This window comes from Cimex lectularius, unplaced genomic scaffold (genome assembly GCF_000648675.2).
Source record: "Cimex lectularius strain Harlan isolate CLEC.00 unplaced genomic scaffold, Clec_2.1 scaffold73, whole genome shotgun sequence".
In the NCBI taxonomy this organism is placed as follows: Eukaryota; Metazoa; Arthropoda; class Insecta; order Hemiptera; family Cimicidae; genus Cimex; species Cimex lectularius.
Window position 1 is genome coordinate 1582870 of NW_019392632.1, and position 26695 is coordinate 1609564.

The 26695-nt window shown below is 33.0% G+C and overlaps 5 protein-coding genes across 5 annotated transcripts; 1 reads left to right on the plus strand and 4 right to left on the minus strand.

Moving 5' to 3' along the window:
- Positions 1–24: 24 nt before the first annotated feature.
- LOC106662828 (E3 ubiquitin-protein ligase RING2-like) lies at positions 25–3724 on the minus strand. Its single transcript, XM_014387215.2, has 2 exons — positions 3355–3724; positions 25–1353 (listed from the first exon to the last, which is right to left on the minus strand). Exons 1-2 carry the CDS (start codon positions 3549–3551, stop codon positions 534–536), a joined length of 1017 nt encoding a protein of 338 aa, XP_014242701.1. The 5' UTR covers positions 3552–3724; the 3' UTR covers positions 25–533.
- Positions 3725–5205: 1481 nt separating this feature from the next.
- Positions 5206–7558, minus strand: LOC106662880 (probable small nuclear ribonucleoprotein Sm D2). Its single transcript, XM_014387315.2, has 4 exons — positions 7448–7558; positions 7253–7370; positions 5468–5602; positions 5206–5405 (listed from the first exon to the last, which is right to left on the minus strand). Exons 1-4 carry the CDS (start codon positions 7450–7452, stop codon positions 5301–5303), a joined length of 363 nt encoding a protein of 120 aa, XP_014242801.1. The 5' UTR covers positions 7453–7558; the 3' UTR covers positions 5206–5300.
- A 166-nt stretch (positions 7559–7724) lies between these two features.
- LOC106662879 (succinate dehydrogenase cytochrome B subunit, mitochondrial-like) lies at positions 7725–10817 on the plus strand. Its single transcript, XM_014387314.2, has 5 exons — positions 7725–7833; positions 9637–9696; positions 9766–9959; positions 10052–10191; positions 10255–10817. Exons 1-5 carry the CDS (start codon positions 7817–7819, stop codon positions 10354–10356), a joined length of 513 nt encoding a protein of 170 aa, XP_014242800.1. The 5' UTR covers positions 7725–7816; the 3' UTR covers positions 10357–10817.
- A 565-nt stretch (positions 10818–11382) lies between these two features.
- Positions 11383–14908, minus strand: LOC106662916 (proteasome subunit alpha type-6-like). The gene is made up of 7 exons (XM_014387364.2): positions 14715–14908; positions 12600–12694; positions 12443–12524; positions 12208–12363; positions 11962–12140; positions 11655–11749; positions 11383–11590 (listed from the first exon to the last, which is right to left on the minus strand). The coding sequence occupies exons 1-7, from the start codon at positions 14788–14790 to the stop codon at positions 11533–11535; spliced, it is 741 nt and encodes a 246-aa protein (XP_014242850.1). The 5' UTR covers positions 14791–14908; the 3' UTR covers positions 11383–11532.
- Positions 14909–16747: 1839 nt separating this feature from the next.
- On the minus strand, positions 16748–24963 carry LOC106662769 (lysosomal aspartic protease). The gene is made up of 9 exons (XM_014387070.2): positions 24768–24963; positions 20219–20351; positions 19290–19413; positions 19109–19227; positions 17781–17980; positions 17602–17724; positions 17392–17539; positions 17229–17321; positions 16748–17172 (listed from the first exon to the last, which is right to left on the minus strand). Exons 1-9 carry the CDS (start codon positions 24842–24844, stop codon positions 17008–17010), a joined length of 1182 nt encoding a protein of 393 aa, XP_014242556.1. The 5' UTR covers positions 24845–24963; the 3' UTR covers positions 16748–17007.
- Positions 24964–26695: the final 1732 nt, after the last annotated feature.

Consider the following 26695-nt stretch of genomic DNA (forward strand, 5'->3'; position numbering starts at 1 on the left):
ATATATTAATAAATAAAAACAATATTTTGGAATATGTACAAAATGTTTTACTGTATTATCATAAAACAAACAGTTTTTGTAAAACATAGAACAGCATTAATCATTAAAATGCTTAAATGTTTTCAGTAATAGAAGTATCAAACACTTTTTCACTTATGAACTCTCTGGACCAAAGTATGGTCTTGAAGAAGAAAGTAAATTCAGTTGCTACTGCAAAAGCTTTTGACTATTTTAAGGTCATCATCAGGGCCAAACAACTACAGATTGACATATTTAAGTTTTTACGGGCGATCTCAAATTTCCTTGAAGACTGACTCAGTCCCAACATTACCGGACTGCAACAGTATTGTGAAAGCTTGGCAGTAGAAACTAAATTTGCTTTCTTTTTCAAGACCACACTTTGATTGAGTGTTCGTAAAATGCTTAAAGCTTACTTATAATATTGAAACAAAGAATTAGACCATATTTTGTGTTTCAGGGACTAGAAAGAGTTTTTGAAAGCTTGCAATCTTTAAAAAAAGTTGTGAAAAAGTTTACGTGGATTTTTTCCAAGAGTAAAACATTTCCAGAGGTTTATTAATTTTCCAATATTTTTCATTCACTTGTCGTAGAGTGTGGCTTCCATTTAGGGATATATATTGGTTTAGTGTAGGGGCAACATAAATACAAAAATTAAGACTCCTTTCTTGGAGTTCAGGTCCAAGATCGAGTGCGAGTCGTGTGGCGAGGTATTTCGTAAGGTGGTCGACAGTCGCATTAGCAGTTGTTTTAATGTATCTTATCATATTGTCCTTCAAAGCTTTCATAATGCTCATATCACTTGGCATTTCAACTGGGTGGGGTTTAAAGACAAGTTCAATTTCATCCGAGGTACTGCTTTCTGATGGCCCTTCCCCTTCTGTAACGGAATCTTGACCCCCAGATGCTTCCGAATCCCCAGAGTCATTTGAGTCTGTTGAATAAGTTTCTGTTTTCGGCCTTTTCGCCGGTTTCACTTCTTCCTCCATGTTTTCACTTTTTTTCTCGACGGGTATTGTGGCGTTCGAATTGCCAGGGTTCGGCTCTGGCTCTGCTTGTGCCTTCTTGGACTTCTGCAGTCTGTTTTGCGTCTGCATCTTGATGCCTTCGTTGATCGAGTTCATCAGAGCTGCCTGGCTGTGGCTCTTGTTCAGTTTTTCAAGCACTCTCACTTGGTGAGCTTCGTACTCATCTCTACTGGGGTAGATTTTCGATATAAGCAGGTCAAAGTTGGGATCCGGACGGAGGGACCTCTTTGACACCAACTTTTTCCTACATGTTGGACATTCCTTGTTACCAGACCTAAGTGCAGTTATTATACAGTCTGAACAAAACCTAAAACAAAAATTTGAGTTAAAAAATTATAATACCACTACCATTATTAAAATTAGTTAATAAAGAAATTATAAATAACAAAGAAATATGATTGTTGTTATCCTTTAGATAACAAATACATTTTTACTACACTGAGGGGGAAGTAGCAATTTCTTATTGACATATCCACAAAGGTCTTCTAAACACAAAGGAAATTGGCTAGAATTGTTGACCCAACCATGCCTTCTTGAGTGTCACTGGTCTTCTCATAACAATGAAATGTTATTCTGGGAATGTCGAAAATTATAATAATTGTTGGGGAGGAGATAAACCTGTAGCTTGGTAATTTCTAACCATTTCGATCTGCTCAAACTTGCTGTTTTAGGCATTTTAGACAATTTCAGATGAGGGGGTTAGTTGAGTCAACTAGTTGACAAGACTGGACGGAAAGGGGTGAAGTCATGTAACAAATGATTGGGAACTGCCCCAAACGCTTTAAAAAACCTTCAAATCTTCCACTGGGGTGGCCAGTAGGCACAAGTGCCGCTTACAACTCATTTGAAGACATACCTCAGCATTCATCCTTCAAACTAACCTAATACTGAGATCACCATAGAAAGCCTTGCAATTGCATATTTCAATGTGGAACAGTTATTTGAAGAAATTCGTATTAGTAATGCGAGATGACCAGAAATCCTTACAAAGGGTTTTTTTTACACACCCTAAGGGTTGATATGCTCTCTACTGTTGCGAACCCTCGTTTATTTTAAAAAAATTATTATCTGGCTTTTATGAATATGATGGGTATGGAGGAAAATTGAAAGAACCTACTGAAATCGAGATTTAAAGTAACTACACAAAAAATGAATAGGGATTTTTATAATTTACTCCTATTCTACTAATTTTTATTAAATTAACCAATATATTCTTGTTATTTGGCTAAAACAGAATATACAAACCAAACACAAAAATTTTTATAATCCTCACTTTTTAATAACAGATTTACTTAAGAATAGTAAACATGAAGATATCTCATTTTGTAAACAAACACCTTTTCTCGTCTTTTCTCCATTTTAATAGAGTTGCATTCTCTTTACCCAAGGAAAGACATCTTCTGAAACCAGAAGTTCGCAATATTATTGTAGAATGAGTCATCTAGGTGACCGGCAAGTGGCTATCACTGAAGCAGTTGGCATTTCTCAAGAGCATAGTCTGGCTAAAGCCTGTTTCCGAAACTGGAAGTGTCAATAGGAGGCCTAGTAGTGGATCACAGCACATTGCAACACTAAGAGAGGACAGAAATATTGTCATTGCTGCAATACAGAACCCTTTCCAAAGTGCCCACCAGATCCTAAATGAAGTACAAGATGTTTTGGCAAGGCCTTTATCAACACAAACAATAGCAAAGAAGTTGGCCTCACATCATACGCCACTTTGAGCCGACCTGCAGCAACAGCCCGCCGCCTGAAGCTCAAGAGAAGACGGTGCAGTGAGCGCCTAGAAGAGAACACCAGTTGGAATGCTATTTTTTACTGATGAGTCGTGTATCTGTCTGTATAGTGATAGCAGGCGCCAAAGAATCTACTGAGAACAGGGGATTTGTACCTAGAAGAGAACTCTAGGCGTTCGCTCCACCATATTATCCTGAGTTGCTGGTGACGGGTTGTTGCTATTCTATTTTGTTTTATCCAACTAACAAGAATCTACGGGTTAATTTAATTAAAATTAATACAATAAGAATAAATTACAAATATCCCTATTCATTTTTGCCCAGTTTACTATGTATGGGCTACAGCTAGTTGTGTAATGGAAATAAAGTGACCGGTTGTGTTGGTCTTTGAGTGTATAATCAGTATTATTAGAAAAAAATTATACTAACATTGCAATTTTTAAAAAAGTGTATTAAATGATGTCTAATTTAGGCAAGCAATAAACGTTGAACCAGATGACAATGTTAACAAATTTTCAGTTGGTTTAAATTATAAACTTATTAAATTTTAAAAATAATAAATATGAAACCACCTGTGAAGGCATTCTTTAGTTGTCATGGTCTTTTTAAGCATGTCGAGGCATATGGGGCACATGAGCTCCGAATGCAGGCTTCTAGGGGAGACTGCGATTTCAGTATTGTCAGTAATAGCGTCTTGCTGCGTCCTGTGCAGTTCGTATAAAGAGAGCTCCCAAGTTTTGTTGAGCCCCATCTGCTCGTTCGAAGCCATCGCATTCGCAGTATTATTCAAACCCTGCCTTCATTCGAATTTTCCGTAACGAACGCCATATTCTAGGCTTTTTAACTATCTTACGAACACAAATTAGAACTGGAATGCTAATAGTTCCAACTTTCAACTAGTACTTCATATCGGTGTTTACTAGTGACTACCTTTCTAGTTTGACACAGAGGGCGACCACTTCTTGCTTTCGGTTAATCGATGGCAAATGACAACAATATAAAAAATTATATCGATTGTTGACATTATTTAACTTTTTAAAGCAATTTCCAAGAAAATTAAAAGCATGTAAAACAGTTAACGATTTATAGGCAGTTTGAAGTTTGAACTGCATCCAATATAATATCTAAGATATCACAATACCATATCGTTCCTAACCGTTTTACGTTCTTACACAGAATTGTTTTACATCGATAAACTAGTGAAAACAGAATATATTTAAATATTTATTATTATATATTAGTAAATATTAATTAAAAAAACATATGGGCAAGTGCCCAATGACAAAAAAATCAATTATATTTGAACTACCATATAAGTAAAAGAAGATATTTATATACAGTGAATCCCATTAATACTGAGCCAGTAGAATCCACTGTTAATTTTTTGGTGGTGTCCATCCTGATATTATAGAACTCTATAATAAGATGAAGGGTAGGAAATAAATTATTTTCCATAATAGGCATTTATTATGTCAGACATGTTCTTCTTGACAGATTAGTCGGCAAATCTATGGTCGTGCAAACATCCACTTCTTAACTTATAAGAATGTAAAAAACCATTAAACCACTTTATAAAAAAAAACAACTGAAGATGGACAGTATTAGACTGAAACGCATCTGACGTAATGCCTATTGTGGAAAAGACAATTTATTTCCTACCCATCATCTTACCATGATCACACAAACAATAATTTAATTTAGCTTAAATCAATTTCTGTTTAAAGTGTTAGACGAATCAACCCTTTTTACTCATAAATAATCTAGATCCCAGTACAGGGATTTAAAAAAAATAAAAAATCAGTTGTTTCTGCCAGGTTTTAGACTTATTTTAAGGTCATCAGGGCAAAACAATCTTGAAGATGTTTTCAAATAGACATAATTGTTTTTAATAAATCGACTGTCAACATTGTCACAGCCCTGGGAATGTTAGGACTGATTGGTTTCAAAACAATTTATTATTAAAAACTAAATTATATCAATTTGTAGACATCTTTGGGATTGTTTTGCCCTGATGATGACTTTAAAATAGGACAATAGCCTGGCAGACACCTCACCATTGAATTTATTTTTTCATCCAGACCATACATTTGTATTTGTACATTGTATATCCAGATTTACATTTGAGTTTATTACATCACATGTATATCGTTATAGTTTATATACATCATACTATATATAAAACACTGTCCTTTAATTGTTTAATTCATTTAAACGAATTTACTTTAAAAATGTCCTTTTATTGCACAAACAGGCTATTTTTATAAACCACATAAGCCAATTAAGAAAACTAGTAGTAGTATAGATAAATTAGTAATCAGTAAAACAAGAAAATTATTGTGTGTAACTAAGTTCTATGTGCTTATATGTGATCGTTTTGCAAAAAATATACATAGTTGTGAGGAAGAAAAAGAAACATCGTAACATGTTGAAAAATTTGACTTATTTTTATTTATAATTGTTTACAAATACTTATATTAAAAGGTAAAAATTAGTGGGTCGTCAAGTCAACATTGCGTTTCTATTTCCCAGCCGCAGTCGCCAATGGATTTCTCAAGACGAGTATGACAGAGTCGCCACGTAAAAACATTTTCGATATGAACCTATCCTTATTGACAGGTTTCGCCTGAAATAATAAGAAATTAATAGAACATTTCAATGGATGGAAAATTGTATGAGTGACTGAACCTTTTTCTTCCCTTTGCCCGTACGAGGAAGTTCAGTCCACATTTCTTTAACACTTTCAAGCACCATATTACAATGACGATCGAAAGCTTTTACCCTTCCAAGCAATTTTTTGTTGTTCCTACAATTGATAAGGACCTAGAAAAACAAAATAACATTAAAGAATACATTTTCAAAAAAGACATTTTGCAGAATGCTTTCACGACTAAATTACAGAGAGAGAGGAACGGTCTAGGGTTCAACCTTGTACCATTGCACAGGTTGAGGAATCAATTTACCTTGGGACAAAAAATAAGCCTTTATTGCCAACAGACTGAATAATCCAAAGATGCACTTTACGTTAGAAAAAATGTTAAACACTATTTTATGCCAAGTACAGAGCAAAGAGTAGTGTCACAAATGCTTTTCACATCTGTAGATTTATTAATTCAATCAAAACATTCGTACAAATAAAGCAACCAACAAACCTCAGCCTAAGGTTTATTATTACCAGTCTTAGTATGTTGGATGGTCAGTGTAATATATCAGTATTAGAGGGGACCACTGTTTGAATGTCCAACTCACAGGTTCGAATCCTGACAGAGCCTATGGCTTTTTAAGTCAAATATGAACTTTTAGAGACAATATTTTTTGTATGTTGGAAGGTCAGACAGAGATTAGCCCCAATACTGGGTTATATATTCTTTCAGTTCTTCAGTTCATTGTATGATTAAAAAAATGAGTTATTGAACAATTTGAAGTAGGTGTCATAAGAAACCTAGTAGCTGAGTCAAATATTAGCTTTAAAGCCACCACATACTACAAACAAAACTATCAGCCGTGTTTAGTCTGGTTGGGTTGCATGCAAGTACACTATGTTGACTAAACTGTTGGGTTGATTGGTAGTGCTCACACTAAACCACCAGTCGGCCAAGTTTTACTCCTGTTGCAGGTCAAAGCAGCAGCGGTTCTACAATTAGCTAATTATAAATGTCGGAAACCTTTGTGGCAAAAGGACATATAGGAATCTGTCAGAATGTAGGAAAAGTATGTCCTTGTAAAGTATGTCATTTTTTTAAATAATAGAATCTATTTGTCACAAATCTCACTGGTTTAAATGGTTTAAAATAATTATAAATGTCAGCACCCTTTGTACTAAAGAGGCTGTGTAATTGTCTCATAATCCTAGGCAATATAATACAAATTCAGGATCTGGTAATCAACAACAGTTTTTAAAAGAGGGACATGGATCTATTGTAAACAAAGCAAGATATTTTTTGTACAGTAGCTATTTTTACTATTTAAAAACTTATTTTCTATGTAAGATTTACAGGGTAACCAGTTAACTTTTTATTTTATTTTTCTCTATTAAACAAAATAATACATAACAAGCTAAATTCAGGTCGAACAATGGTTGGTAGTAGGGAAGTATGTGACTCCCATTGTAGCCTGTACTGAATAACCAGTCGGCCGATAGTTGGCCGACTTTTCAGTTGGCGATCGGGCAGCTTATTTGACTGCTTAGTCTGGCAGGGATCGACCAGTTAGAATTGGTTGTGCGTGTGCACTCCGATAAGTCCCCAATGCTTAAGCAACCAACTCAAAGTCTGCAGTGTGCGACGGCCCTTTGGGACACAAATCTTTGTATGTTGGAGGGTCAGGCAGAAATTAGCTTCAACACTGTGTTCACATATTTGTTCAACGTTAGTATGTACCATAGGAAGAAGAGTGTATACAGTAAAGTAAAAAAAAAATTGGTTCATAAAAATAGATTATTTATTTAAAATGTGGCATATTTCCTGTACAAACCTGAGTGTTATTCTTGACCGACTGAGTGAGTACCGATAGTGGACCGGTGTTGAATTCTTCTTCTTCCCTCTTGGCCAATTCTTCCGGCGTCATTTCAGACTTGGGTTTCGTTCCGGTTCTTAAATACAAAATTTATTTTTAAAAAAGTCAGATTTTCTATTTTAAAAAAACAAAAACAATATTTTAACGACTTACGCCATTGTAGTAAGTAAAAAAACTAGTGCTTATAATGTAAAAAACTACAGACGAACTGGTCACGTTCATACAAAACGCCACAGAATAAACAATAGCTTATAACCGCAACGCGCAAAGTTAAGGTATCGTTAATTTGATAAGCAAAGCTCATGAAACACAATCAAATATTTTCCCTTATAAATTTGTACTTATTATATTTATAAATACATAAAAACAAGTATGAAAACATTATTTAAAACTCATTTATCTAAAACTATTTAAATGCAAGATCAAGGCATCTGGCAGAGGTTGCAAATTTGTTAAAACTTCTGTCTTGTTCCAGAAAAATTATATAAAACTATTTTCACAATTTGTTAATTGCTGTTGAAGATGTCTTACGCCCGATGGTTTGTACTAGATATGTAAATCAGTCTAATTGTAAATATTTTCGGTTAATTGTTAAAACAATGAGTTTTATTTGAGTCAGCGCTGTTTTTTAAGTCACAATTTCAAATTTATACACGAAAAACTCTTATTTCTTACAAGATATTTTTATTTTCGATGCAGTTATAGCAAAAATTCAACAAGGTAGAATCTACATCTAAGCTGTCAAAACTTGATTGCACCTTCTTAACTGGTAGTTCAATTTATAAATAAACAGTGCAGTTTTTATGTCACAAAACTACATTTATGCTGGTTGTGAAAATGTATTAATTTTATAATTTGTGTAAGTTAAATTTGTCACTTTTTTCGGTTTAGACGTTTAAGTATTATAGTGCAAAATAAGTCATTTGCATAACAATGATTTATTTTAGCAGAATTTCTCAAGATTGCCGAATTGCAAGTTCCCTGGTGACCTCATCATGTACTTATACAACAGTATACTCCGGTCTACACAATTCCTTTTGCTCTAGAATTACTTGAACATCATCCTTTTTCTAAGCTCTTTCATATTGTATCTTTCTAACATACAAGATTAGCCTACTTCCTCTCTTTTCAAAAATATTTGAGATCCTCCCAAAATGATTGAGCCCTATACTTAATTGTTTCAACCGTCAGCTGGACAACCAATTTAGCTTTTGCTTAGTGCTGTATAGCAACAATTCAACTAAGTAGAAGCTTGGAAATACTAAGGATGTGACCTTCGTGAGGAGCACTAAAAGTTGTAAAAGTAAAAAGGGTGGATAAAGTTCCTTAAACAAAATATTCCCTTTTTATGTAATAATACCCCTGATATTAACGATAAGCAATAAAAATAACAATCCTTGATAGTATGTAACTCAAGTTTGCCAGAGTGAGTATCAAATATATGGAAATAATATATTATGAGCTCACTGGTTCTTTTTGAAAATAGGCTTTTTTCTAATTCTGAAACAGATCTGACGTATATGTGTATCGCATACACCTGGCTAGTACAGCCTTTGTCTCTCACATCACTAGGTGCTCCTTCTAAACTGGTAGTTCAATTATGAAACAGTGCTACAAAACTATGTTTATCATAGTTGTTAAAAATATCTTAATTTTATCATTAGTGTAAATTAAATTTGTCACATTTTTTCTTTTTGGTGTAGACCGGTTAAGTTTTAAGATACAAATGATTTTCAAAATCCATCAAGATTGCTAAATCGCAAGTCCTCTGGCTTTGATCTCATCACCTCCATGAATTCTGCACTATCTACTCCCTTTTGCTCTGGAAGGGTTCCAACATCATCCTCCTAAACCCAAATAATGCACCTTCCTATTGTCCAATTAGCATACTCCCTCTCTTCTCAAAAATATTCAAGATTCTCCTAAAACGATTGGTCCCTACACTTAATTCTTTCAACATTCTCACAAAGCACCAATTTGTCTTTTGGCAGATACTTCGCATTGTAGACCACATTTGAACATTGATGCAATGCCTAGGCCTTGATTTTTCTAGCCTTTTTATGGGCATTAAAGCCATGCATTGTCATAATATTTCATTCTATAATATAATAAGTAGTATGTGATACATTGAAAACGCTAAATCAAAATCCATGAGCAATCTATTTAAAGATGGATGTTTCATTGTATATAAAAATTATTCTTAACCTAATAAAACATTGCAGTAGTTTTTTTAATATTTACTGGTTGTCTATACAAACAATACTTTTACATTTGTAGTATGCATTTTTTGTACAATTGGTAAATTAAATTAAATATACTTATATTTACTTTTATGGTTATAGCTTGTTGACCGGCAGGTGGGTCCTTTCACCCAGTATCCAGATGTTCAGACCTGCTTTACAGTTGAGTGACTTTTCTTTTTTTTAAGTACCATTTATTTTTAAACATAATTTTGCCTATTACCAAAATAGTTCAAGAGCTGTTACACTCAAAGCGACACCTGCAACCCCACCTCCAAAGCTTACACATGAAGAGAAAAATGAAGGGGTCCGACCAATGTCACCACATCTTCTCATTTACAAACCACAGTTGACATCAATGATGTCAATTTCACATAGAATCACTGGACTTATGATGGCAGGCTATGCTACTGTCCTAGCTGCTGGTAAGATAATTATGAGCCATTAAAAGTTCTGCTGATAAAAAAGTTATTTTAAGTTCAAATTTTAAACAAGATCTGATGAGATATGTTTATAGGTTCTTTTGTTTCATATGATGTTTGTTCGTTGGCCGATACGATCAAAAACCTCTCATTGCCAGGTTTTGTAACATTTACGGTGAAATATACACTCGCCTTTCCAGCAGTTTACCATTTTTTTAATGGAATCAGACATCTTGTAAGTAAAACAAATTCACTGCTTGATTATATTTTCCATTAACACATTTCCATTTTTTTCCAGTTCTGGGACATGGGTAAAGGGCTGACAATAAAAGAGGTTTATTTAAGCGGTTATGTTGTTTTGGCCTTAACAGTGGCGTTTTCTGTTCTTCTTTCTAAATGAAGCATCGGAAGAAGATATCTAAAATAATGTAGTTCAGTTGAAAATAATGTACATATTACAATATATTTAATTGTATTATTATTTAAAATATTGTTTGTGATGTTAATACATACCTTCTCAAATAGAAACATTTAATGTCAGTTTCAATAATTTTTAATGACACATAATGAGAGAATAATTGTCTTACTTCTCAAAAATATTAAAATTTCCCAAGAGAAAAGTTCCGTGAAACATTGTGAGGCGAAGAATATTGTCTCCAATCAACCTGGCCTGCCTTTTCTCGTTGGTTTTTTTGTCGAAATTTAGATGTTTTCCTATCGTTGATGGTTATTCTTTTTTTTCACCATAGACACTCTTTTAATAGGATCTAATGGTTGCAAAATACATGACTAACAAGAATAAGCAGGCCAGTATGATTAAGAGAAAATCGAGCTACAAAATAAATTTTGTTAATAATATAATCAATGTATTTCATTATTTCTACCTATATTCTGCATTTGTAACATTACACAACACCAGAAACAGCCCTTTAGCACAATGGCTGGAGTTGATAACTACAAACTGACATATCCTGCTTCTACCTCATGCGTTAGTGAAATTGAAAATAATTAATTAAGGTTTTTAGTTGAGATGAAAAAAAAAATTAATGGCACGAGAGGGATTCGAACCCACGACCTTCGGCTAGATACGCTGCTGCTCTACCACCTGANAAAATGGCAAAAGGAGGGAAAACTCGTAAGGTGGGGTTGAGATGGGGAGTTGATGTCCGAGTGGATCGAGGTCACGATAGCTCAGGTGGTAGAGCAGTGGCATATCTAGCCGAAGGTCGTGGGTTCAAATCCCTCTCGTGCCATTAACTTTTTATCATCTCAACTAAAAACCTTAATTAATTGTCTTGTATTAATTGGTCAAGCGGACCACAAAAATAGTGAATTATTGAAAATAATAATTAATAAACAGATAATTAATTAAATAAATATAAACAAATCCTTGATTAGGTAACTTGAAATGTACAAATAATAGACATGAAATAAGAATATTGTTTTATTTTTTGTAAGCAGAACATTAAAAAGAGTGTAGAGAAATATAATCTTCAATTAACAAACACCGTTTATACTTGCAAGTTCTTTTTTTTTCCATTTTTTAGTTTTATTTTATTCAGCATACAAAAAAGACTTAATCTTTCTCTGCAATAACTGTTAAATGCTTATCAAGTTCTTGTTCCGTTAATACTCTAAAATAAAAAAATTATTAATCAATGATTGTTATTATGCATGTATGTATTATCACTGTAATACCTGAATTTTCTGTCTGACTCTGTGACGAGTCCAACTTCTACTTCTGATGGTTTGAAATCAACTGACAAAACAGTTGAAAGGCATGAAATAGCAAGCTGAAAATTCACACAGTTGAGACAAGACATTCAATAAAAAATAAAAGTTAATCTAATGACTTTAAAATAATGAAAATATTATTTAAGGAAAAATAATCTCAGACAGTGAAATTTGAAAATGGGAAATTAATGGGAAAAAATCAACAAAACTGGAAAGAAAACAATTGAATTATTTTCTTTAGGTCATAATACTTTCAGGATCATTATTATACCTGAATTGCTTCATCTGTTGAAAACTCTTGTTTCTTTTTCAGTTTCTTCTCCAAATAAGCATTGGCTTCAGTTTGTTTCGCACCGACACTCACAGCACGATATGAGCAGAAATAGCCTGCTGGATCAGTTTTGTAGACTAAAGGACCTTTTTCTTTGTCATATGCGATCAACATCATACCTTGAATAAATGATCAATATAAACATAAAATTCAGTCTTAGTAGGGGTACGTGTTTCAGACACTTACTACAACCAAGAGGCCTCATTTCTGCATTTTGAGTGTAAACTTGAGAAATATCAGCGATACGGTTGCAAATTATGTCAATGGGCATATCATACCCGAACTTGTAATGGAAATTTGCTGCTTCATACCTGGCTCTTTGAACCTGAGACTTGCTATCAGCTGAAAACATGAATGATAACATCGTTAATAATAACATGACTTAATTAAAATCTATAAAATGAAAATTATTTGATCTTACCAATCATTCCTGTCATAACGCATCCAACCTCATCGGTTATTTTATAAAGGTGGGTCACTGTGGCGGGGTCTAATAATTTATCCTTGAAATAAGCCAATTGATAAATGATGATTCATTAAATAATAAAAATATATCTTTAAAACATTTAAGAACTTACTGGGACTTTCTTTTGGGTGGCAACAACGGCACAATTAACACCTTTTAAGGCAACCGAGGTCAAAGCACCTTGGTTGATTGCCTTAAATGCATACTCTTAAAAACAAAACACAATTATGTAAGACAAAAGTAATATATTAAACTGCTAATAAAATTAACAAATATGCCCCTATTTTAAGAATTAATTTAATAAGTAATAATTTAAGAAAGTCCTTGTTTCACAAATGGATTATACCACTGTTATCGTTACTAATCACTGATTTATATAAGCTCATATCTGCACTCACTGTACATAAATACACACACGAACAGAGATCCCAAAAATCCCAGCTTTTGTGTAATTTACACCTTCCCCATGTATTGGGAGTCCGGGGGTCAGACCTTGGTCATATCCATCCAGCTACCAAGGTTGGGCTCCAGGGACCCTCAACAGCTGGGTCATTTCAGCACCCAACGTACTCAGTTGCTAAATCATCTCTTCATAACATTTTACACCGATTATATAACTAACCAAATTGAGGGTCGAGGCTATTGAATATTCTGCCATTGGAACTTTCACACTACATACTCATGCCAATAAATACGTTGGCAATAAATACATACACACTCTCACCACACGCTAGGGGCAGTAAACTATCAGTACTAATACAATAAAACAACAGTTTCCCCCAAGAATCAGAACAATGACCTACCTAAATACTGTAATGCTTGAACACAATTTTCATATCGGGTGGCATTCCTACACACTCTCTATATGGGGCCTATTGCACTTTTCATTTACGTGGCACACATCAAGCTCCATTCTCTGCATGTCAGACACATACATGGGCATTAGCCCAAAAGTACAGCCCTTAATAAAAACTTTGACATAGCAATGTTATGTAATATATACTTCAGATTATATTTACATTTGTCTGTGTACATGCAACAAGTCTTTGCACTGATAAACATACAAATTTTACCCTAAAAGGATTAACAAGCCAATGTTGATCTGTCGATATCACGTGAACAAATACTTTACGGACAGTATGAAAATTCAGTTTATACCAAACTTCTCAGGCAAGATACTTCGTTTTGATAAATATCTGCCTTGTCAAGTTGTAAAAACTTGGATGAACCACATGGGAATAAAATGCCTTAAATGGCTAGCAAAAAGCAATAGTAGCAAGGATGAGAATGAGTATATTGAAATGGGAAGCATTATTTGACGCCTAATGACCTAAAATGATTGCTGGAAGCTGAATGATACAAAATTGAGCAAAACTTTTGTAGAATCAATGACAAATCATGTTTTTCAGTTGATAAAAATTGGAAGTCACACAAACTATTAACTTAATAATTTATTGACTGTAAAAACTGATCTTAAAGTTATTGTTCATCGTTAAAATTCATATAATGGCATAAATTGTTTATTTAGAAAAAATGAGAAAGAAAAATGTTTAATCGTTCTGTAAAATGTTAATGAAAAAAAGAATAGTTAAATAGTCATTGGTAGTGTGGAAAAAACTCAAAACTCCCATTGTCCTTTAAGTTGTTATTAGTAGTTTAAGTGTATGTGCGTCAACCTCGCATGGGCTATCCTTAATTGGGTGTAGATGACGCTTCTTCCACAAGTCAGGTCCTCTGAGAGCCGCCTACATAGCTGAGAGCTTATCTGCCAATCAGCCCACCGATGATGCCACTTTTTTTTAATAATGCTTTTTATGGCATTTTAAGAGTATAGGGTTTGGATTACTGTGATTAAATCTGGAGGTCGTAGCCACCTCATCCGTTATAATTAAAGAATGGATTTTTTGATGACTATTGCTAACTCCAGGCCTACTAGTTTTGAAAATGTCCCTTATTCAATAAGTTTATGAAAAATATCAAGTTGTTTTATTACAATATTCATTTTAGCTTAGACATTCAGATCAAAAGTATATTTGTTGGTTCTTCAACAGCTAATACTTATGTTTTTTTTTAATGGAAAATCATTGTAATACATGATCGCATACCGCATTTTAATGAGGTCTCTAAGTTACTTATTAACAAAAACAGCTTAAAATAGTGAAAGACATTGCATCGAACTAAAAATAATGCAAGTCAGCATCACCAAACAGACAAATATTTTACTCACCCACTTGGTAGAGCCGTCCTTCCGGGGAAAAAATAGTTATATGCCTGTCGAACCCTGCGCTACTGCCCCTCGACATATTAATGAACTAATTAATTACAATATTAACAATTATTTTGTTGAAAAATAAATTGCTCAAATGTACGCCTGACGGAGTGAGTCGTGAGGTGAGGAAAACGACTCAAAGAGGTTCCAATAACAAGCCAGGTTTCATGCCGGCCATCAACCAACGATATCAATCGTTAACTTTGAGAAACAGAAAATTATTTCGAAAATTTAATTTTCTATATGTTAATCATTTATGAGAAAAATACTATTTTTTAAGTAATAAAACAAACAATCACACTTTGATGTTCACGTCTAGAAAATTTAACTTTCCATAAGTTAAACATTTATGAGAAAAGTACTATTTTTTACATAAAAAACAAACAATTAATTACTTTGATGTTTATGTCTAGAAAAATTTAACTTTCCATAAGTTAAACATTTATGAGAAAAATACTATTTTTTAAGTAATAAAATAAACAATTACACTTTGATGTTCACGTCTAAAAAAATTTAACTTTCCATAAGTTAAACATTTATGAGAAAAATACTATTTTTTAAATAAAAAAACCGATCAGTTAATTACACTTTGAACTTCACGTCTAGAAAATTCTCAAAATTTAACTTACGATAAGTGAAACATTTATGAAAAAATACTTGTTAAAAAAATTAATGCAATATAGCGGAAGGTCATGGATTCGAATCCCGCTGACACTAAATTTGTTGGCTCAACCAAGACCTTAGATAAAAATAATAATGAATTAAAATAATTAATATAGACAATAATGACCGCTAAATATATACGGATTGATATTATATAATTGTGAAAGCTTAATAACAAAAAGATTTTTCAGCACAAAAGAAAGCTATATCCAGCAAATATAATTATCAGGCCTAGAGGAGACCTAATAGCTAACAAAGCCTGAAGCTAGATAGATAGTTTGCTACCCTTACGAGTAATAGCAGTCCTTTTTGACGGAAGCATTGCATAAGGCTTTTCGGCCATCTAAACACAAACTCAAACAAATATAAAGCTCGTGAGATTTCCTCCTTTGTTCTGCGGGATGATGAACCTATAATTTGATCTTTACTGATCATCTTGGTCTGTCGTGTTTTGGCACTTCAACTACCATTGAAGATGCTAAATACTGTCGCAAAGTGCAAAGCTCAATTGCCAAAATACCGCACTCATTCAAATTGGCATTAGAACTCTGAATTGCCATCCACAAATATTAGTTCCAGTTTTTCTCTTTTATAAATTGTTTAAGACAATTTCTCAGAAAGTCAGTTCATTAACAATAAACCTTTCTCTGTGAAAATATTCAGCATGTTTTACGAGGACACTTATTGACCCTGCACCCTTTTGTGATATACTAAACTGCCAAAAATGGACTAAAAATAAGTCCTTTTTTCAATGTAGATCAGGACAGAGGTATGCAAAAGTTTGTCAAAGGACCATCACAGAAATTAAAGGTAAACTACTAAATCTAGGTCATGTAAGGACAAGAATAATAGTTTAACTGCTAACTGGACATTGCAGGCTCAATTGGCATCGTATAGACTCTGAATGGCAACAAACTTGTGCAGATATTGCCAGGAAGAAGAGCCAGCACATATCCACGGTTGGTGCAATAGGTATTTAGTTATTAAATTGTACAACTTAAGTATTTAGGCTAAGACTAAAAGTCCGGAACTGAAGGATACACATGGTAGGTGAAAAAAAAACAATCCTGGTCACAGTGCACAGGTTGTAAAGAGGCTGATTCTATTCTAATTTTTAATCTTTTTTACTAATCTAATGTAATATTGCATATATATAGTATATGCAATGTGTAATGCATGGTACTATTTACAAATTATATCATTAAATGAATCAATTTTCTGTATTATGAAATTGTAATCATTCATAAAATATGATGGTGTAAAATTATGAAATAACAAAATATATTTAGGGTTTTAGAAAGAAACAATCAGTTTTTATTACGTATGTGGAAAATTATGCACTCATTTTGAAACAATCTTTATTCACTATTATTGTCAATTTATCAAAACAAAAAATTACACATAAGTAACATTTTGATATTTGATATTATCTTTTATAGGATTAAGGCCCATATTGTTGGGCTCAACTATCTATTGAGTATCAAACAAAGTATCTTAAGTTTTATTTTAATAGTTTAGTTGTACAATGAGTATACAAAATTGTTTTTCTTAAAAGACAGGGAATACTTTAAAATTAATCCAAACTTGATCATTTATTAGATAAAGCAAACCCTACTCGATCATTTTCCATATCAAATTCAGTGTAAAATCGCCCAATAAAAACGTCACCAAGAATCCACAATGGTCCATGCGGTGGTGGTATATCAATTCCCATAAATCCTGACAGGCAAAGTGTTTTCCCCATTGCAGATACCTAAATCGTAAAAATTTGTTGAATTTGATTGAATTAATTAGAAAAATATATCTTACTTTTAAAATGTAATCATTTCCTTCCAATGCAAACGATTTTCCTCCTAATACAAAATTAATTTTTGGAAGATTAGGGATCAAGCTGCAAGAAATCTAAAATTTCAAAACTCACATGATATATCATTAAAAAATGAATACTTTACAAGAGAGAGTTAAAGCTTACAACATATTCCCCTCCGGCCATAGCTGTTGCACCGATAAGTTCATTTAAACTCTTGACTTCTTCCATAGGGCCTGCGATTAAACTTGTGCCAGTATCAGCAATTGCTTGACACCCATTTTTACAGAAACTTTGCTTATCGATTTCAACCCTGAAATATAAAAATATATTTCCCCCCTTAAATGGCTTTACTAAGCAAGTTAAAAAATGTACCTGTCCATCGTAAACTGCCAGTATCCTTTTTTGGTTATTGGCACATATGTAAAGTTGCCCGTGTATTTATCTGGATCGGAACCGCCAAAAATAATTTCCCCACCGGAAGAAGCTGAAGGATCCCTTTAACAATAACATCACATTAATAAAAACAATGATACTAAAACAATTGAAATTACCTGTTGATATAGAAAGAGAAAACTGCCCGGTTGACTCCTTTTTGAGTAATCATATTATAAAATGGAGGCACAACTTTGTCAACAGAAATTGTGTCATATCCAAGTCCCAAAATGCCATCAAATTTAGCTGCAACAAATGTCATTCCTGGTTCGTTCACTGCTTCAGCAAATGTCTGTGACTGTATTTGAACACCACCAACCTGAATTTAGGAAATAAAAAGTTAATTTATTTTTAGTATACCTTAGGGGGCTCCACTTTGCTCGCCAACCCAGAGGCCGCTTCTCAGCAGCTCATGGTTTCATTGCTGCCTTTTTTCTCATTGCCAACTCATCCCCTCACACAAAAAAATCAAGCAGGCGCTAGCTGCTGTTCTGCGGCCAGCGGGTTAGCAAGCGGAGCCCCTGCTAGTTTATATATATATATATAAACTAGCAGGGGCTCCGCTTCGCTATACTTCATGGCTTGTTGCATTTCACACTGCATAGGAATAAATTGTATTTTTTTTTCTATTTGATCACTGGAGATGGGAAGTGGGTCATTCACATAATGTTAAATGCCATAGGACTTTTTGCATAGAATGAAACAGTGCAAAACATCGTTAAACCCTCATAAGGTCCTATTGACTGTTTGGTGGGATATTCTAGGAATAACAAACCCTTATTCTACCAAACATCATGAATACCCCTATTGTTTTCGACAATGCAGAGTAGTGTAAAAGTTATTATTTCTAGCGAGCCTGGCAAAAATTGAGAGGAACAGAAGTTTTTGAGCTTATTTATTTAGAATTAGCTGCACTTTTTGACTTATTTGAATATAAAATATATATTCTCCATTATGAAAACATTGGAGCAACTGTTGACACACAAGTTCGGTTACTACATTATCATTGCAAATTTTACTTCCAATAATCATCCGCTGCTCTGTGCCCGAGATCGGACTCGTATAGCAAACAATGTCACAAATGAATTTTTTCTACTTCCATCTTGTATGCGTCGCAGTTTATTCTAGACTAACTTGGGGTCAACTATCCTTTTCTTAATAATCGCTTTCAATAGGGCTTTTCTCACCCTAGAGCTAACAGGGCTAGCAGGTAATAAAGATCGCCTTTATAGGGGTAAAAGTCAAAATTTTAAAAACCGAGAAAACTTATGTACACACCCAATATATGCTAAAAATTAATACAATTTTTAAAATTAAATACAATTTACTTTTTCCAAATAAGAAGTTGTCTGATGTCAACTACTGTGGTCTCCCAATAAATGGGACTTAAATATATTAAAAATAAATAAATAGTTTTTTGTTTTTTTTAAAGCATCCTGTTACTTACAGAAAGAACATCAGTTGATAAATATCCTGATAAGCTTCCCGACCCATATTTTATTTCAAACTTCTCACCATTTTTCTTATAACTAGAAGATTTAGAGCTGTCATATTTCCTATGAACCCCTGAAAAATTAATCATTGTTAGTAATCAATTTTTACAATTTAAACGGACTTTTTCTACTTACAGCAGGCGATATTTAACATTGAACATTTCTTTGAAGGCACCCATAAGTTTGAGGAACCGGTGTCAAAAACAACTCTGAATGACTGAGGAGGTGTACCGAGAGATATAGGTCCATAGTACTGGGCCTGAAATGGAAAATTCAAATATAATTTAAAAATTAAGGAGGATGAAACTCTGAAGAGGTTTGAGAGGTACACAGAAATTTTACATGAGCACACCTTACGGTAAACAATACATCAGAACAGTTAATAATCCAAAATAAAAAAACTAAATATGTGTGGTGATTAGTGACTGTTAGTCGATGATTATACAGAAATCGTGAGATGCGGTCTGGTGTGATGTAGGTTTCAGAAAAACTTTTTCTTTATCATGCCAACGTCTTGATCTTTATTGAAATCATCTTCAGGGCCTGGGATTTAAAAACATTATTTAAATTTAACAACATGTACGATGTGGAAAAAAGTGAATTTATGCAATGCAAAAAAATATTTTTTTATATTCAATCAAAGTTGGCACGACAAAGAAAATGTTTTTCTGAAACCTACATCACACCAGACCGCATCTCATGATTTCTGTATAATCAACTAAATGATATATTCAAAAGGTAATGTTAACTTGAAGTTAATTTTTTATCAACAACAAATTGTTTTAATTTGTGATTTATATATTCCATTTATGAAAAGCGAGCACCTTTTTTTGGTAATAAATTAGCACGCTGTTTTAATAATAGTTTAAACATCAGCAAATTAATTGCATGCAGACTGTTTACAGTATTACATCTACTGAGGAAAAAATATATTTTTAAATATCCTAGGAGTTTATTCAGCATTAAACAAAATAGACAGCAAAATTATATTGATGTAGCAGAACCAAATGTTATATGTTTTAGCAAAAAGAAAACCACTTGGGAAATTATATTATTTTCCTTACATCCATATAATTGGATAGAGGTTCTGGAAAAACGCCCCCTACTCCAGTGTTATACTTTAGTGTCAATTGCTTCACGGCTGTTCCAACATCATGGAACGTTCTTCTCACTGAGTCAATTTTGGTCAGAGGAACTCTGAAAAAATAAAAATAAAATAAATAAATAAAATAACAATGGTGCTATTATAACCGATTCTAAAATTAACTTATTAACACATATTTTGATTTGATAAATCAAATCTTGTCAATAGAGTCGTTTTATCTCACAACAAATGGTAAAAATAGATAACCAAATGTGTTTGTGCATTCTAAATTGTTTCATTTATATAACAAATAACTTTTTTCACAAAAGTATCATAATACATTTGAGCAATAGACAGATTGTAGTTAAACTACTAAACAAAAGAGGAAATAAAATAATGATAAAAAATATATATATTTATGAAGGAAAGAAAGAGTTAATATGGTGGCATCCTGAATATTAATTGTATTTTTACTTTTAATACTCCTACTAAAATGACATAGATTTAAATGTAAAAAATATCGTAAAAAGAACACTAGTCCTTACAACACAGTCCTACAATTTGTAATCAAAAATTTCAAATAATGTCCTTTAAGGATATAAAACTGCTCAGCCAGTAAAGGAATCGGAAATTATAACAACAAAAATTACATTAGAAAGATTAGGATGATCGAAGACATCAGGACTCGTCACATGACAGACCTCAACACAATATCTCAGTTTTTATTCGGTTTTTCAGCTCTTTGTCACATTTGAGAGGCTGAAGATGCAGGTTTTTGTTTTTCCTTTCGATAGAGAATTTCATATTTTACCTTCATCCTGATAGCATTTAAATACATATCAGGAATAGTTTGAACAATATGAAATCATGAACAGAGGGGGGAATGATAAAAAAAGTCATATCAGGATGATCAAGGACACCTGAGGTGCATTTCTTGTAGACCTAAAATTGATAACTCTCTAAAACATGTCAAAAAGTGGAGATAAAAAAAATCATTTTTATGAACATATTATTCAGTGTTTAGTTATCACCTATCATTGGTATCTCTATTCTTTGAAAAAGGATAGAAATACTAGAGTTATATAGTTTTTTTAAATAAACATTACATGAGATTGCTGAACAATGTATTACTGTTAATGTATCTGTACATTAAGTGTCTACATCAAAAATACTAATTGTGAGATTTCCTTCTCTCTGCAGTTGGGTCATTTCCTATCACTTTGGCCCTTTTTGTCTTTGTTGATGTGTGTTCACAAGTTGTTTAGTTACTAATAAAGTCTTATTTTTGTAGATAATGGACACATCCTAATTTAAAATAATGCAAAAGGGAATAATAAAGAAAAAGAGATTAGAAAGATCAGGATGATCAAGGGCATCAAGACTCATCACTTCACAGAGCTCAACACACGATATCTTAGTTTTTGTTCAGCTTTTTATCATATTTGACAAATTGAGGATGCAGGAATTTAAAATTGTTCCTTCATGAACTCTGTTCATTTTGATTAGCATATTTGTGTTTAAATACATATCAGGAACAGCTTTAACAATATGGAACCATGATTTACTCTAAATGGGGGGGGGGCTTTTTTTTTAAATTTATTTAATTATAAAGGCATACAACCACGATGGGTCAAAACTGCCTTGATGATGAATTAATCGATAAGAGAAGAAAACAGAGAGCGATAAGCCAGGAGGGGCAGGGACATCAAGAGCAGGCGCACCCCCACAGCGAACCGGACACCACAAGACCAAGCAAGAACCAGACACCCAGACCAGCTCCTCTCCACACAAGACCTTAGTAGTGAGACAGTGGCAGACTTCTCAGAGGGCTGCGCATGGTGTGCCAGCATCCGCAGCCCTCCCAAGTTCCAAGGTTCAAACTCAGCCCAGAGGCCAGCCCCACCCACCCCCAGCACCGGCCCCCCAGGAGCCGCGCCCGCTCCCAAGGCCGCCCCGCCCTCCTACTCATTGTTTGTCACAATTTGTCAGTCAACCCAGTTTCAGTTAGGAACTCAAAAAGCTTTCTAATGTTACCTGGGGAATCTTTCAAAATTTCGGTCACATTGTTTCCAAGCTTATGTTTGACCCGAAGGTCTTTAAAGTTTCTGTATGTTGACAAATATGCTTGATGGTGATTATTTCACCACAAGTTGTGCATCTTGGGGGAGGTTCTCTGGCCATTAGGTGACCATGCGTTAGTCTTGTGTGACCTATTCTGAGCCTGGCCAGCACGGTTTCTTCTTTTCGAGATCTTTGCATTGCCGTGTCCCACTGTCTGACACTTTCCTTAATTTCTCTGAGTTTGTTATCCTCGATATTTCACCATTCCGATTGCCAGAGGTTCCAAATTTTTCCTTTAAGAAACACAGCAAAGTCTTCACATGGCACTTCCGGCATGTAAATACCATTCGATGCAGCACATTCCGCTGCTCGGTCAGCCTCCTCGTTGCCTTTTATACCACAGTGACCTGGGACCTACAAAAAACTAACTGCTGTACACGTACTATTTTTTATAGCAAGTAAAATCTCTTGGATTTATGGAAAATTTGTTTTTGATGGTTAATAGAGCAGAAAGGGAATCTGTGCAGACAACTAGGGTTGTGTGGTTCGAGTTTAAGATGTTAATGCATTTATTGATCGCAATTAATTCGGCAGTGTAGTTACTACATATCTGAGAAAGAGAGAACATCATTTTTCTATCCTGATAAACAAATGCCGCTCCAACACCACTTGGGTTACTGGAACCGTCCGTAAATGCGAAATTTGCGTTTGGTTTTGTACTTTTTATTCTTAAAAATTCTTTTTTTATAAATGTAAGAGGGAGTATTTTCTTTAGGAAATCTTGTTAGATTAAAAAACTATCATGAACAGAGGGGGGGAATGATAAAAAAGTTATATCAGGATGATCAAGGACACCTGAGGTGCATTTCTTGCAGACCTCAAATTGACATCTCATTAAAAGAAGTCAAAAACTGTAGAGAAAAAATTGCTTTTATGAATCATGTTATTCAGTATTTTCAGATTTTTAAACCTATGATTGTATCTGTCTATTCTCTGGATAATAATAAAACATGTGAGTTTTTATAAAAGAAGTGACCTTTTATTTTTATGTTGCCTATTTTATTGTAAAATTAAGTGTGGTTCTAAAGGTAATTTTTCATGCTGAACCTGCTGATCCTGTTAGAAAAGAAGAAAGAATAAAAATAAATGAAAAATACGTGCCCTAACCATAAACACTACAGTACATCTGCTGGAAGTTCGGGTCTTAGGTAAACTTTGTACAACGCAATAAAATGAAGAATAGAATAAAATGAAGAATAGAATTTTAAAAAAATCAAATTAAAACTGAAAATAATATGCTATCAGAAATGCCTAAGTTGGCGCATTTAGCTGCCCTGGCAATCAACTTTTTCCCCGCATGTAACGGCCTAACTTTTTTTAAAAACTTTTTGTGAGTCCTTGTCATTGTAAAAAAAAAATAAATAATAAAATAACAATAAAAATGATACCAGAAACTCAAAAAATTATCAAATTGTCCTGGTATTGAAGTTCCCCTTCAAAAATTTAAATCTATCCTGTAACTTATTGTAGTTTAAAAAAAAAGCCTATACAAATTAAATTTTCTTTATCCAATTAAATCTTCTCCATTTTTTGTAACTGGTTTATGATAATTGAAATTATCCTGAAAGAAAACTTCAACATCACCAAAACAAATTTAATTTTTTCTCACATTTTAAAGTCCTTTTCATTCTACTAAAAAAATTGTTTACAGTTAGATTTAAAAAATTAAGACAAATTTTCATATTTTGTCCAATTAAAGATACAATTTTTATTTTAAATCAGTTGTACGACAAATTGAAGACTATTGAATAAGCAAAAAATTAAATTTTAAGAAAGAATCAAGGGGAAATCAAAATTAAACTAATCTTTTTAAAAACTGAATCTGAAAACGTGTTCAGAAGACAGATAATACTTTTTTTGAAAATATAACTAAAAAACTTACTTGTACAAAAGAAATTTACAAAAGTATACACAGCATGGTAATTAAACTGTCTGCCAGCGTGTTAATATTTTTTATAAATTTATAAAAATTGGTTTAATATTATTTTATTTTTTTAATGCAAAGTACTCAACCATACTTAGCATAAAAAATATGACCGACATAAAAATATAAAACAATAGGATCGACTAAAACATGTAATGTAAACATATGTAATGTGAGTGAGTATCAGGTAAATAATGGTCATCGGATGAAGAAAACCAAGAAAATTTATGTATTAATGTAAAAATGTGTCTTGGATCTGTGACCTTGACAGGATCAAACATCCTGCACTGGTCCATTCCTGCAACATGAAATTTAAGTGTAAATATATAAATAATATATATTTAATATATTAGGAACAAATTATTGTCGGACCGAAAACTATGTTGATACTTGTCTAACACATATTATAAACAAAATTTTGTTTTTTTAACAGTTAATAATACTTAAAACTTGCCCTTGACCCTAAGCTAAAAATTCAAATTACCTCGCCAATTGCTCGTCTGCTCGTCCGTGTAATGCGTTACACGCTAATATCAATGTAATTATTTTTATTAAAACCATATTCGCCTTCGGTCTTCTGGACGACTGAAGATCAGAACAAGTAATATTAACAATTTGTGATAAGTTGACTGGGAGCCGGGAGGGTCAAAGTGGTCAAACGGAGAATGTCAAAGGTTCTCTGCGCAATCGTTAACTTATCACTAACTGACCGTTAACGATACCAATTAACAATTATATTTAAAAAACATATTTCCAACCCAAATAAATTCCCTTGTGATAATATTAATATTTATTGCAAAATTGTTTTATTTAATAATATTGGTTGTTGAATCGTTAAAAAAATAGCTTTGTTGTAAAAACACCGCCAATGTAATGCAGTATAAAACATCTGGTTTTATTGCGTCTATTTCTTTTGTTTTATTATTATTATTTGGGTCATTAATTATTATAACCAACTCAGTGACATAATAAAACATAGATGAATCATAGTATAATGACAACTGTCAAGGTTGTATGAGATAAAACGAACTCTGAAAGCAAGATTTTCTCATTGCAAACCAATGCCATAAATGCCAAAAAAGGAATTTTTATTTATTTATTTTCTTCAAGGATTGATGGATTTTCAATTTGGATAATTTTCACTTCAGTTTTGAGTCAACATTAAATTTAAAAATATGTAATACATTCATTTTATTAATTTGTACTGGCAGATGGCAAAGGGCAGTTTTTTTATTATCAAAGAAAATTTCAAAATCAGTTTGCAAATTTGAAAATAGAGTTTTGTGCTTTTTATTACAATGATCGATTTCACCCACATAACACTACTATTTTAAACAAAAGCTATACTACATTTAATAATTTAAGTTCAATTATATTTTATTTTGTCGTGCAAATAAATCAAAAAGTAAAACATTTGATGCAAAACACCATAGGCAGAAAGACAACATGTACAAGCATAATCTCTTAAATTAAACAATTTCCATTCTATTTAGCACAAAAGCGTTAACATTAAATTAAATGATTATTTGGAGATCATGAGATGCGGTGTTGTGTGATTTAGGTTTAGAAAAACATTTTCTTTATTGTGTCAATATTTTGATCTTTATTTAGATCATCTTCAGGTCTCAAAGTATAGGTTTTCTGGGTAAATGTGTCATGGTTGTGTGCCGTGTTGTGAGTGTTGAAACGATGGCACAATAAAGAAAATGTTTTTCTAAGCCTACATCACACAAGACCGCATCTCATGATCTCCAAATAATTAATTAACGATTGCTAAATAGTACACATTAACTTAAATGTTAATTTTTGTTCTTAATTGCTCTTTAGGTATTTTGGAAATAGATCTTAGATGATGAAATTCCTATCCCTGACCAAAACGGTTTGGATAGGAAGTCTAGGATAATCAGAAATAAAGTTTGTTTTCCTCCATTCCTCAGCAAGATATCTATTTTTATTTTAGTAACAACAAATGTCAACAAAGAATAACAATTGACAATTAGGTAGCAGTAAAGCCTCATCAGTAGTAAAATCTAGAGCCATTTATAATAGCACCAAGGTCCTGTTAGACATCCTGTTTTGGTACATTTTTTATGACATCTATTTAACAAAAAAATAGATCCATCAGTCAGTATATCAAGACTAAGTGTTCTTAGTTCAATAGGATGGTATTCCAGGACTTTGTAGAAATACTAAACCTAATTTGGGTTGGGGTAAGAATGATAACACTACTGACTGGACACTGCGAAATCTGGAGAAGCAAAACAAGCTTGTGCAGATATTTTCAGAAAGTATAAACAGTGGAAAAAGAGTTGGTGCAAAGATTCCTACGTCTAAGAGCCCTTAACAAAGCTTTGGCATTTAATGAAAAGCCTTAAGCTTACAAAGTTTTAACCTCTTGCTTTACAAGTTTTT